Here is a 12421-nt window from a genome sequence, read left to right on the forward strand (position 1 = left end):
TAGAGACAGTTTTATTTCATAATTTGTCGAGAGAAGGCGTCTCAACTACTTCGCCACAAGCAAATAAACAGCCTATTCGAGCATGGTGTGTGCAATGGTTAACACACATACCTTGTTTTAAAACACACAACAATACACACAAGGTTAAAATTTGTTGTTCAATCAATTTTTCGAACTGACTTCATTTTCCAACAAGGTTGCGAAGGTGACCAGGCGAAACAAAAAGGAATCGACGTACAGCTTTAAGTAAACTACCCTAAAAAGCACAACAAAGTGGCTTTATAAGACACAAGTCTTCAGCTGCAAGTGCGAAATTTATACAAGCCTATAAAAGTTAGACAAGCCTATGGTAGGCGTAACCTTAAGAGACAAGAAAAGAACAGTGTAGATTAGGGAACAAACGGTGGTTAAGGATATCGTAGTAAAAATCAAGAGGAGGAAATCGACATGGGCTGGGCATGTAGCGCGTAGACAAGATAACCACTGGTCATTAGGGGAAACTAACTGGATTCCCAGAGAAGGCAAGCGGGTTAGGGGAGACAGAAGGTTAGGGGGGCAGTTGAGACATAGAACTTTGAGGGTATAAATTGGCAGCAGCAAGCCCAGTACCGAGTTCCCTGGCGGAACATGGAAGAGGCCTTTGTCCTGCGGTGAACATAGTCAAGCTGATGATGATGATGACGTTTTCTTCAATCGTATCACAAACCTGATTGTGCCTTAACTTGAAGCATTCTCTGCATTTTACACTCTTGGTAACCTTTCATTTTCGAAGCTAAACGCTCGCTGGCGAATTTCCAACCATGCTGCTCATTTGTATTCAATTTGTCAACTATGTAGAATTCAAAGAAAATTCTCGAGATGGACCCAGAATAGCCGAACGACTTCACCTTAAAGCCCAACGGGACACAAAGTAGCGGTACCTGTAGGATACAAGAAAAAGCAACCTCATGGTTAGGAACCAGCTGAAATTCGAGACTTTACCGGTCATATTGTATTTTTGGTAGTGTGTTCTTTTGACTTAATTGTTTGACAAGAGAGGTTAATACGGCGTCATTTGAATGAACGTAAACGACAAAAATTATCTTGCGCGAATCCTCTTTGAAACAATTCATCTTTTTTTAAACAGAATAAAAGAGTGTCGAACGCAATGTCTGCGACATTAGCACGCCTTGATCATCAGCCTGCCACTTCACATTCTATTTTCAAGCATTTGGCCTTAACATTGTTTAAACAGCATTCTGCTCTACATTTAGAAGACTGAACGCCCTGGTGACTAGTTACTGGTGCAAAAGCTCAGATAAGGTTTCGGTTGGCTGAAAATAACGAATTAATTCAAAGAATTTTGAGAAGCGTGAAGCGAATCGTTATGATGAAACAAGGCCATTGCTAATGCGGGACGCGTGCAGACTCTAAGATGCCTGCAGTAGTGAACGCCCTCCGGCTATTTTGTGACACATGAATTCGAAGCAAACCTTAGCTATTCACTCCCAATATTTATTGTTTTTACAGTGGCAGCACCTACGGTGAAGATTACCGTCAAGGACTGTGTGACAAATGAGTATGAAGGCATAAGCACTGTTCAAGCATGGATTATGTAAGTACTAAAAGAACCGTATCAGAGTTTTTTATTGAAATATAGATTTGCCATTAGCGCCTTATGTTTTCCGTGTTTATCACTACCTAATTAATGTGTGCCGTTAGGTCGGTGTAGTGTACGAAGTAACGTAGTGTCTAGTGGAATATGTTGTCATATATCAAGCTATATTAACGCGTTGAGTGACTGTAGCGAATGCTGGCTTTCAGGAAGTGATGGGATTGTTTTAATTGCCCCCCTTGGCAGGTACATATAGGATGGTATGCATGTCCTTTCGTCAATGAAACAGATGAGTACAGACTTGTCACCCATTGGTATATGCGTCCACTTGACGTTGAGATAACAGCTGGTGTTAAGGCCACCCCAGCCCTAAGCCTTCTAAGCACTAATTCTTGCGTCCTGTTAAAGGGAAGAGGGAGGACACACATGTGGGGTAAGAGCACGTTTATTATGCTTGAGAACATGTTTGCCTGAATGGAGTCAGTTTAAGGGCTAAGGTGGAAGGAGAGATGATGGATGGTCGGCATAAGGAGGGCAGTGTGTCTAACTTCTAACTTTGACAAAAGGAATGACAGATGGATTATCGTCATATTGAGCGTAATATAGAAAATGTTCTTGAAGTAGGGTAAAAAGTTTTTTATTCGACTCAGCTGCGTACACACTTTTTCAGTGCGTTCCTGGCTGTCCTCGCCACAGTTATTGCGGGCGGAACAACCTTTGAGCTGTTCACTAAACATTGGGATACAGAACGGAAAAATGGTAAGTTACGCCTTGCATTGTTTCCTGTTATGGATTTGCAGAACCGTTAAAGTAGCCAGAGTTGGTACTGAGTACCATTCAAAAGGAGCCGAAATGCAAGCTAAAGTAGCGAAAATAGTCATGTTAATCAAGTTCATTGCCGCGATTGTAGTCAAAAACAACAAAATTGGTATTATATCCGTTGTAACGCCTAATATAATGAAACAAATATCATTTCTATTATGCAAAAACTTTGAATTAGGTGCAGAATTTTTGTCGTCGATTGGTATTTGACCCACAGTAGTGTTGCGAAAAAAATGACTTATTTATTTATTTATTCATTCATTCGTTTACACATTCATTGAGTCATTAGTCCGCGAGGATAATCTCAATACAAAGGACAGGGGACAAAATGCGGTGAAATATAAATGGAAATACAGTAAATAAAAAAGAACAATGTACAGACTCACTGCCTAGCAAAAATGATAATTATTACCACTTCCCCGGTAAGCAAGGTGATTACAATTGTTTGGTGTGCGCTGTAGAGAAAAAGCTTCGTGTTTTACAAAATGAAACAGCGACCTCGTAGTGGTAATCATGGGATTCGGTTATATAGCGCAGTGACAAAATAAATGTGTCGTGAAGGAAGCTATGTTCAAGCGGCTAAAGTTTTGGTATGTTGTTAAAAACTGAGTGGATAGGCTGTAGTTTGTGGCTGTAATGCTGGAGGTCAAAGCATTTAGAATATCATACGTCTGTCGTATTCGCTCTTTTGTGCTGCTCTTTCTGGCTCGATACGATGCCGCCTACGCGTCACAGAGCAGCGCACGCACAGAAACGTTGTAGTAGAGCTTCCTAACTGGTTGCCCACTAGCACCACCAACGGTGACACCCTATCTCAAAACACCGTATATTTCACAGAGACAGCGTGACTGCCAATATTGTGAACACGATATGCAAAATGCCACCACAGAGATCAGTACACAACTGAACAAAAACTTACTTCATATAACTTCCATCATAAGGCACTGCATGAGAAGCTACTCTCCCCTATGACCGCAAATCACAAAGAAAGGCTAGGTGGTAGAAGAGAGCAGGAAAGGTTACGATTATGGGCTAGAGCAGAGGGTTTTGATCCGCGGAATTGTGGGTATCTGGTTGGCATTGATAAAATAGAGGAGGTGTTGGGTGAACACATACGCGCGCACTGCACGCCAGAAAAAGTTTGATAACAGTGGGCGATCTTTGGAGTTGCCTATTTATTTACGCCTTCAAGAAACACAGGCTTCTAAGTTCGACAACGTCATTATTCAAAGTAGCTGAAAGTAGCCATGAAGCCAACCTGACATTTATGTCGCCTGATGGGCTCCTAAAGTAGCCAATTTGGCGCAAATTGCCTGCCAACGCTATACCGTGAAAGCAGCTGCATTGTCCTTTAGGTTAAAATATTTAGAGCGATGACGTCAGGAGTACTGCTGAGGGACCTAGCTGCTCGGATAAAATATATCTCGGGAACATAGACCAAACACAAGCTACACTTTACGATTATGTGAAGCCATGTGAAGGCTCAGTTAAGTAGAAGAATGACTGACTGCAGAAAAGTATGTCAGTTAGTCAATTCCTGGATTACACACACACACACACACACACACACACACACAAACACTATATATATATATATATATATATATATATATATATATATATATATATATATATATATATTGAAGTAGATTTTTTTATATGCACAGCAACAATGGAAGTGTTTATTTCGACAGTATCGGCCAGAGTGTGGCCTTCATGTGGAATGAGGGCACACGTTATTTGCTCGCACTTTCATATTTTGTGCGAAAAAATTTGAGATCAAGAACAACGAACACAGAGAGGAACAAAAGGGGAGGGATGAGAGAGGGGAGGATCACTGCATTATGCGAGTGACGTCGTCAATGCTCATTTCTTCAGAAGCATTGCGATTGGTGTGTTTAGGTGGCGGCACCTTCCGTGTAGTGAAGGCCGGCTAAGATAAGTGCTTGCGGGTCGCGGGAGCACCCTCTTTTTTGAGCAACCGTCCCTAATCAGGTGCCTGGGCTCTGGCGGGACAGTCAGTTGGCGTCTTTCTTCAATATTTCCTTCCGCGTAAAACGGAGTATTATGGCTACAGTAAGGCGACGTTTCCTAAAAAGCTGCCTTACTTGGAGGGAGGCTCCACGCGGTGTCGCCAGATAAGAAAATCGACGTTTAAAGTGAATACCATCCTGCTCTGAGAATCCTCTCCCGCGGGCTCTTTGTTGTGTATGCGATGGTTGCTAAACATGTCAGGCTTACAATGTTTTTTCGCTTGGTAAGATAGAAATGGACGGCAGTGGCACAATAAAAAGAGTTGGCACAATAAAAACTATTTCTGATTGTCCAGTTACCGTCCCAGTTACAGTGCTGCGAAACGTCTAATACAATTGTTAATATTTTACAGTACTTTATTAGGTGTACCCGGGCTCTCATTTATGCTTCTTTAGAGGGCGATAAATCGAAGTATAAGGTATGACTCAACCAAAGGTCGCGGCATCAAATCCCGGTGGTGCCGGCTGCATTTTAGATGGAGGCGAAAATGCTGTAGGCCCGTGTGCTCAAACTTGGGGGCACGTTAAATAACCCCGGGTGATCGAAATTTCCGGAGCCCTCCAATACTGCATGTCTCATAATCGTATGGTGCTTTTGAGGCGTTAAACCCCACATAATAATCAATCATCAATCATGAAGGTATGACTCATTGTTGACGTTCCTGGTTCGATTTAATTCCTGTTTCTAAAAACGCAACTGTCAATTTGCCGACTGAAAGCCTGGGAAAGTTAAAATGTTCTGATAGAGGTAGATTTGGGCTGATTTTGCGTTGGATCTGTGATTAATCAAACAACTGTTAAAGAGCTTTTCTGTTTGTTTGATGTATTGCATGCAACACACGTTGCATTTAAGTAGCATATCTAGCTTTTCTGGACACCACCGGTTTAGTTCGCGTGAACGACACCACGTGGCGTTTCGACCTTAAAGAATTCAAAAGTCCCGCAATGACGTACGCATTGACGTAGCGATCAATAAAATATACTCAAAAAACGATGCACAATTCCTGTGACTGTTACTTCACCTCATTGCGCAGATAAAATAGTGCGTTGTGTCGGCGTTACCTCGACGGCGACGACTGGCAATGAACTGACAGTTTTTTCCAGACATTTGATGCCAAACAGCCCACAGCATTCCGCCCGAAATGTCAGACCGTTGTAGACGCACCCTTGGTGTATCAAAAGAAGCGCATTTTTTGTTTGTTTGTTTTTAGTTTCTGCGCTGCTGTATTGGTGGGGTTATTATAGAAGCATGCTGCTTCTTGGTTTCGTGTTCATTTGGCATAAAGCATTATGCTTGGGTATGAACAGGGAATTGTGGTTGTGTAATAACCAACTTTTTTGTGCGTGCTACCTAAGTTAAGGTCGCTTGCGCCTTGCGTTACGCTAAGGTGAATTTATAAAGCTTTGAGAACGCTAGAAATGAGAGTATGAAAGCAAATTGTAAGATATTCATTTTTTTGATTTAGTTCTTGTCGAAATGACGCTTATACCTCCAGCTTGGTGCCGTCGAAGTGGCTGTGGCTAGAATTTATTGACGCAGTCAGGCTTGCTTTCACACCGCACCATGATTTCGGTGTCGCATGGACATTTTCGCTCGCGATCAAGACCGGTACGGATTTAGTTCGGTTCAGAGGTTGGTTACTCAGCGAGTGAAAGCAACTATGTAAATGCGACTCAGACAATGTCGTGAGCAAACCTGCAATCAAGCGCGCCCATGTCAGCTTATCGACGTGGTTGGGTTCACGTTCTTCACACACTGTAGTCCTTCTCCGCGCGAGCAAAAAAAAAAAGAGAAAAAGTAACAATGATCTCCTCAGTGAAAAGCTTACGACAGAGTATAAGATAAAATATTTTTCAATGAATTAAAATTGTAAGATACTTCAAGTTATATGATGAGTAGTTTAGGGAGTTTGTAACTGAGGAGGAAGTTTCATTGTTCACTAAAGTGTCATTCTTGAAATATACATTCCAGGTTACGAAAAGTTCTTGAGGAAGCAGTCACCTCACTTCTTTTTTTAATATATTGCTAAGCACTATTTCCTGTCATGTATACGCACATGTATATGCAAACGATATAGCATTGTTTTGCTTCACACAGTGATATACACTCGCTGTATATTCGCTTACAAACTTATAAGTGAGTCATTATTTTTCGCTGGCAGGCTATTCATTTAAGTCAATGTTTCGAAGAGCGCAATTACAGTTCAACCTCTGGATAGTTCAGTTATTTATATCTAGATTAACTTGCAACCTGCGGAACATATCACAGTTGAACTCGGTAAAATATCTAGGAATATCTTATGATAACCACGTCTTTTGGCATTCGACCAAGAAAGCAGTACGGGCACTGAGATTCTTACGAAGGCTGTGCAGCAGTCGATCAGGTATACGGAGAGAATCACTAAGTACGTTTTACAAAATCTACATACATTCAGCTTTTCAGGGCACCAGTGGTTTAGCTTCGTATTAGAATTTGGATGTGTTTTACATTCTGGTGCACTGGCTTATAAATTCTGTACTCTTCTACGCTTGGGAAGGGAGGCCCAAATTTATTCATTGGATTACCGAAATTCACAGCCAATAATATTCTCTATTTAGAAGCGAGGTTGTCCCCTCTCTTGTGCAGATTTTGAATACTAACTGTCCAATTATTTTTAACAATTTATGAAAACTTTTAAATGTACGAATTTGTCTTTTATATACATGATTAAGAGTTCTTTTTTCCTATCTGAATGACATTGGTTTGATGCAGCGTGGTTGGGCTTTTTAAGCACTTGTTGGACCATTAGATGTTACACTCAGTCACGTTCCTTGCATCAGTATTAAAGGACGGAACTTTAAAAGCGTTTTTCAGGATATATAACAAAATCATGCGAAACTTTCGTCTTACTATATAATAAACTAGCCTCTGTAGAGGCATTTATAGCGGATAAATGTGAAAAAAAAACGTAATGGTTACAGATGCTTCACACTCTCACAAAAATATCTGGCATCAGTTCGGTATTTTTTCCGAGACCTTCAATTGTTAGTTCTCAATAATACTTCCCGATTTCTTATCAGTTGTTTTGACAGAATGGCATTACGAAAGCTTAGCCCATCAATCTCTAATGTGGACATAGTTATAGATGCTTTATATCTTTGTTCGGCAGTCGTTATTATTAGTGGTTCTAAATTGTCACGTGGCTTTGGGACGTAAAACTAGATATCGTTGTTAATATTATTCTTAATTATATCCAGTCAGATAGACAGATATGATAAGTGGTGTTTAACGTTCCGAAACCATCATATGATTGTAACAGACGCCGTATTGGAGGACTCCGGAAATTTAGACCAACTGGGGTTTATTAACGTGCACCCAAATTTAAGCTCACAGAGTATACAAAAAAAGAAAAAAAAAAACGTGTTTAAAGAGTGTAGTTTTGCCGCACAAAAATGGTCCTGAAATATTGTATGCCTCTCAACTGTATTAGACACTTTTAGTTGGGCGAACGTAATGGGCCCACGTACGCAGCACTGCCATGAAAGAGAACTGCGCATGTGCAGTACGTAACGTATAGATTTCAGAGATACGCACGTACGCCTGAAAAAAAAAAATGGCGGCGTGCGTAAACGTGACGAGGCGAAGCGTACGTGGCGTGACGCTCTCGCGACATATCGATGGAAATAGGAGCCAGATAGCAAAACGGTAGCCATGGCGTCGCACGCAGAGAGCAACAAAGCTGGCCCAAGTTGAGCATATTTTACTTTGAGCGACGATGTTGCAAGTACAAACCAGCGATCCGTTTAGGCATCCGGAAAAAACCGACGTAAACCATGGATCCAAAATGGTTCACCTTGGCTTGGATACTAATGCCATTATGAAGGCCGCTACCGTACGAGTGCGCTAAAAACACCCAAAAGCTGTTTTATTTCCAATAACATATGTCTAGGTGAACCAAACGTATCTCGGTACGGTCAATACGGTGAACTAAAAGTGTCGTTGAGCGCTTCGCCTGCAACGTATGCAACGTATCGTGCAGCGTACGTAGGCTCGTTACACACGCCCAAATAAAAGTGTCTATTATCGACACGCTTCCGCCAGTTTCTCTCGAAAATGGCACAGATGTTATCAGCCATAGACAACAATTTTTTTTATCGGAAAGTGACGAGCGCCGAGAATTCTAGGAATACCAGCCAGCAGCAAAGATGCCGGTGGAAGATGTCTGTGTCGTTACTATGGCAACTATGTGCAACCACACTGTCACATTTCCGCGTCTACTTGGCTATACCGCTTCGCCGTCTGTTCCGCGCACATCGGACCGCGCCGCCGATGCGGCTGACCTTGGCCAGTCAGCGAGGTAATGGGGGGGGGGGGGGGGGTATTTGTACATATCTTATTTATGCTCGTCCGTTCATTTATATGTGAGAGTGTCGACACATACAGAACTTTAAAAATTCGAAGGGAGTTCCTCCGCTTACGCCAATGTTGGCTAGTGAGGAGTACTTCACAGCAACGCGCCATCTTGGAAGCCTCAAAGCGGCAAATCCACGTACATGTACACCGTTACTGGCATCGTTTTTTCAACAGTTGAAGCCGCCGTAGGTCGTTCGCTTTTTGCCAATAATGTTCATATGTGTTTTCTGTTCTGCGTTCGCATATGCAATGGCCTTTTTTGGTGTACCCTCACTGTGTACAGGAAAGGTGGAAGCGATGTGAGCCTCTTCACCGAGGCAGCCGGTATCACAGTGAACTTAAAAACTCCTGCTTCACATCCAATATGCTAACGAAAGGTCTGTAACTAGGCTCTACTTTGTAGATATGCTACTTTTGTACCTGCTGGTAATCTTTTCAATTCAACTAAGGGCGCGGATAAAGGGAAATAAAAATATAGTGTAAGTTCCTCCAGAGTGATCGCAGGAAGAGGAATTTTCGGCAATGCATCAGTGGCGCCTGCTTTTCATCCCGCTTACACCACGGTGTGATTGGTTATGTTGACACTGTCGCGACATCATATCCACAACAGAGAAGCGCGGCATAGACATTTATGAATAAAAAATGTGACTTTTTCTCAATGGTGCGGATGGGGCTAGAATACCAAGGACAACAACAGCGTTTGCCCTCGATGTGTGCTATGTTATAATTAGGGCTCCGTGCCATCTGATAAATAACAAATGAATAATCCTACGCCTGTAAAACATTCACATTTCTGTTTTATTCGTCATATCCTATTTTAACTTAATAGTGTTAAAGAGATCGTTTAGCAGAAATTCCAGCATTGCCATGGTCTCGGCTTTGGCGTCGTTGGTTTTCAGCAAAAAATTATCACATGCGTCAATCAAAGGTCGATAACGACACAAATAAAATAAATAAGGAAAAACCCTGGGTTAGGATTTTCAAATTATGGGTCAGTGGATTGAACTTGTTTTGCTTCTGTCCGAGTGGAAATTGATCCCGCGTCGTTTCAGTGTCAAGCGAATGTTCTAGCACATGGCCAAGCGTCTGCTTGTAAATACAATGAATGGAAATAACTTCCTCTACTTGAGAATGTAGGGAAAGTAATCTCTACGCTTTATAAACAGATGCGTCGTGTATACAAGCTTCACAATGCAACATGAAATATTGCAGTAATAATGCGTCGTGCAAGCGCCCATGTAAGTAAGGCGTCAGAACGTGTTATTACCACAATGTCTTCGTTTAAAGCCGGTAACCCATTAGGAATCGTACACACATTACTGCGCCTGTTTACTTAAAGCTATGCAAAGAGTGCATAGCTGGTTCAAAAAAGTTTTATGCATTGTGTTTCAAGTGCGCACTATAGGAACAAAATATCGTTATCGCTTTGAACTCGTAAAGGCGAAGCGTCAGTGTCCCCGAATTTTTAACGACCATCATAACCTCGTTCTGCTTTTATCAAATGAGCATGATCTAAGCCGTCATTGACGCGTCGCAAGGGCGTAGGCAGATTTTTTTTTTTTTTGGGGGGGGGGCAGCGGGCATCTTTTTGATATAGGCCTTTTCGTCAAGTATGCCATTGCAAAAAGAAAATTCGGGAGGAGGTTGGGCACGGGTTTGATGTGGTGCCGCGACATGGCTATACCATCGGTCAACCCGTTTGGCTAATATAAACTTCACTTTAGTTTTGCAGTTATTTTACAGAATTTGATGGATCTCTTGCACTATTTCGAATGAAGTGTCTGTTCGCGTGCACGCTGCCAAGTACCGATTAACGATATCAGAAATATAAAAAAACCGCAGAAAGGGCAAGATGGAAGCTTGCGATGAACAATCCGTAAACAGGGGTGTGTCGATGTGAGCTAGAACAGAACTGATTTATTTAGCGCTAGCGTGTCTACACTTCGTACCCTCTCCTCAATACATAAATAACTATATGAAGATAATGCGAAAAACATTTCGTCGACATACCCTTTTATTAAAAATTGCCCCATTTTCATCACCATCAACGAGTCGTTGGAGCTTCGCGGATGACAGGCAGTGACAGTTTTTGCAGCCATATGTGACGAGGAGCTTCCTAGGCCTAGGATCGCCATGATATACTAACAAGTGGTTCAGCAGCACAGCAAAAGATCACTTGGTATTTTGATACACCCCCTTCTTCAGAGACCGAGAGCCACCACTCAAAAGCAGTGGGCTTCCATCAGTGACAACAACCTCGTAAAATATTTTTGAATTGATTACAAGTATACATTTGCATATATTCCCACAAGCTTTAGAATTGTTATGCCGACAAAATAATCTATTCAAGTATTTCAGATTGATTGTGTTTGTGCACGCCTCCCTGGCAGTTAAAGGAACTTCAGTATGTTCTGAAGTTCTCGTTTTTAGATGCCACTGAGTCGGATTTTGGAACAAATGTGGGAATACTGAGAAAGCAGACGCCACTTTTTCACAGAATTGGGGATTAGTATTATTTAAACTGCAATGCAGGGATATTTTCTCCAAAAACGTAATAATGAACTCCAAAAAATACCATGTAGATTTTAAGAAATAAGCAACTTAATTACCTCTTATTAGGAAACGACGCACCTCAAACAGCGATATTTCGGTAGCCCTCATAAGAGGGTTTCTCATTCATGAAAGCCGTTAGTACATTTGGGGGTGCCACAATGCCGGGTACCTCGGAGTTGTCGCCGCTCTCGTCAGTTTAACCTTCACCCAGCTGTAATATTCAATTTTTTTCCTTTGACAAATATTGATTATCTGATTTTTTGAGCTAGTTTAAAAGACATAGTCACTGTTCACTATGCTGTCAGCAATCACAGAAGATATGCGGAGTGGTTTTTTCGTTGTCACAGTGATCACAGACTGCGGTACCGGTGATATCAACGCGGAAATCGTAGGAGAGCTGGCTATACTTTCGAGCAAGGATATATGTGTATGGGCTTTTCACCAAGAAAAAAAAGGAGTAGAGCGAATTAAACATACAAAAAAGTTAAAAAAGAATCCTACAAATCCACGAAAAATTGAAAAGCGATAAAAGTGTATAAGCGCAGGTTTTCTTTCTCTTTCGAGCTACAAAAATGACTTCATCTTTATCGTAAAATAAGTTGTTTTGATGACGATTTGTTGTTTCTTGTGATATCATCAGTCTCTGGAACTTTCTGAAAGCTTTGATCAACATACTTCTTATCACACATACCTATCTAATGCAGCGCACAGAGCTTTATGATGGTCTAGAGAGAAGAATGCTAGTCGTTTTCTGTTCACGCAGCACTTTAGGTATCAAAACTTGTGAAAAAATATGCAGTTTCATCGCAAGGTTGATATAATAAGTGTGGTAGCAACAAAAACAATAAAAGCAAAGTTTTTACAACCATTGTTGCGTAACTTTAAAAAACGCGTCTAAAACTGAACACAGCCGCTCGCGTTTGTAAAGGGGAATCCGCACAGTCGCTTCTCGTTGAGAGCGAAGAACGTAGAAGGGTATACAAGCCCACTGCTGATGCCTGACAATATAGCATCCTCCACAGCGCC

At 41.6% G+C, this 12421-nt stretch overlaps 1 protein-coding gene across 1 annotated transcript in view; it reads left to right on the forward strand.

Moving 5' to 3' along the window:
- The window catches only part of LOC119161992 (nose resistant to fluoxetine protein 6), a 151032-nt gene that overhangs the window by 24755 nt on the left and 113856 nt on the right, over positions 1-12421 (forward strand). Inside the window, exons 4-5 of the mRNA XM_037414480.2 lie at positions 1510-1594; positions 2265-2353. Coding sequence (XP_037270377.2) covers positions 1510-1594; positions 2265-2353 — 174 coding nt within the window. The remainder of the gene's footprint in view (positions 1-1509; positions 1595-2264; positions 2354-12421) is intronic.

This window comes from Rhipicephalus microplus, chromosome X, assembly GCF_043290135.1.
Source record: "Rhipicephalus microplus isolate Deutch F79 chromosome X, USDA_Rmic, whole genome shotgun sequence".
In the NCBI taxonomy this organism is placed as follows: Eukaryota; Metazoa; Arthropoda; class Arachnida; order Ixodida; family Ixodidae; genus Rhipicephalus; species Rhipicephalus microplus.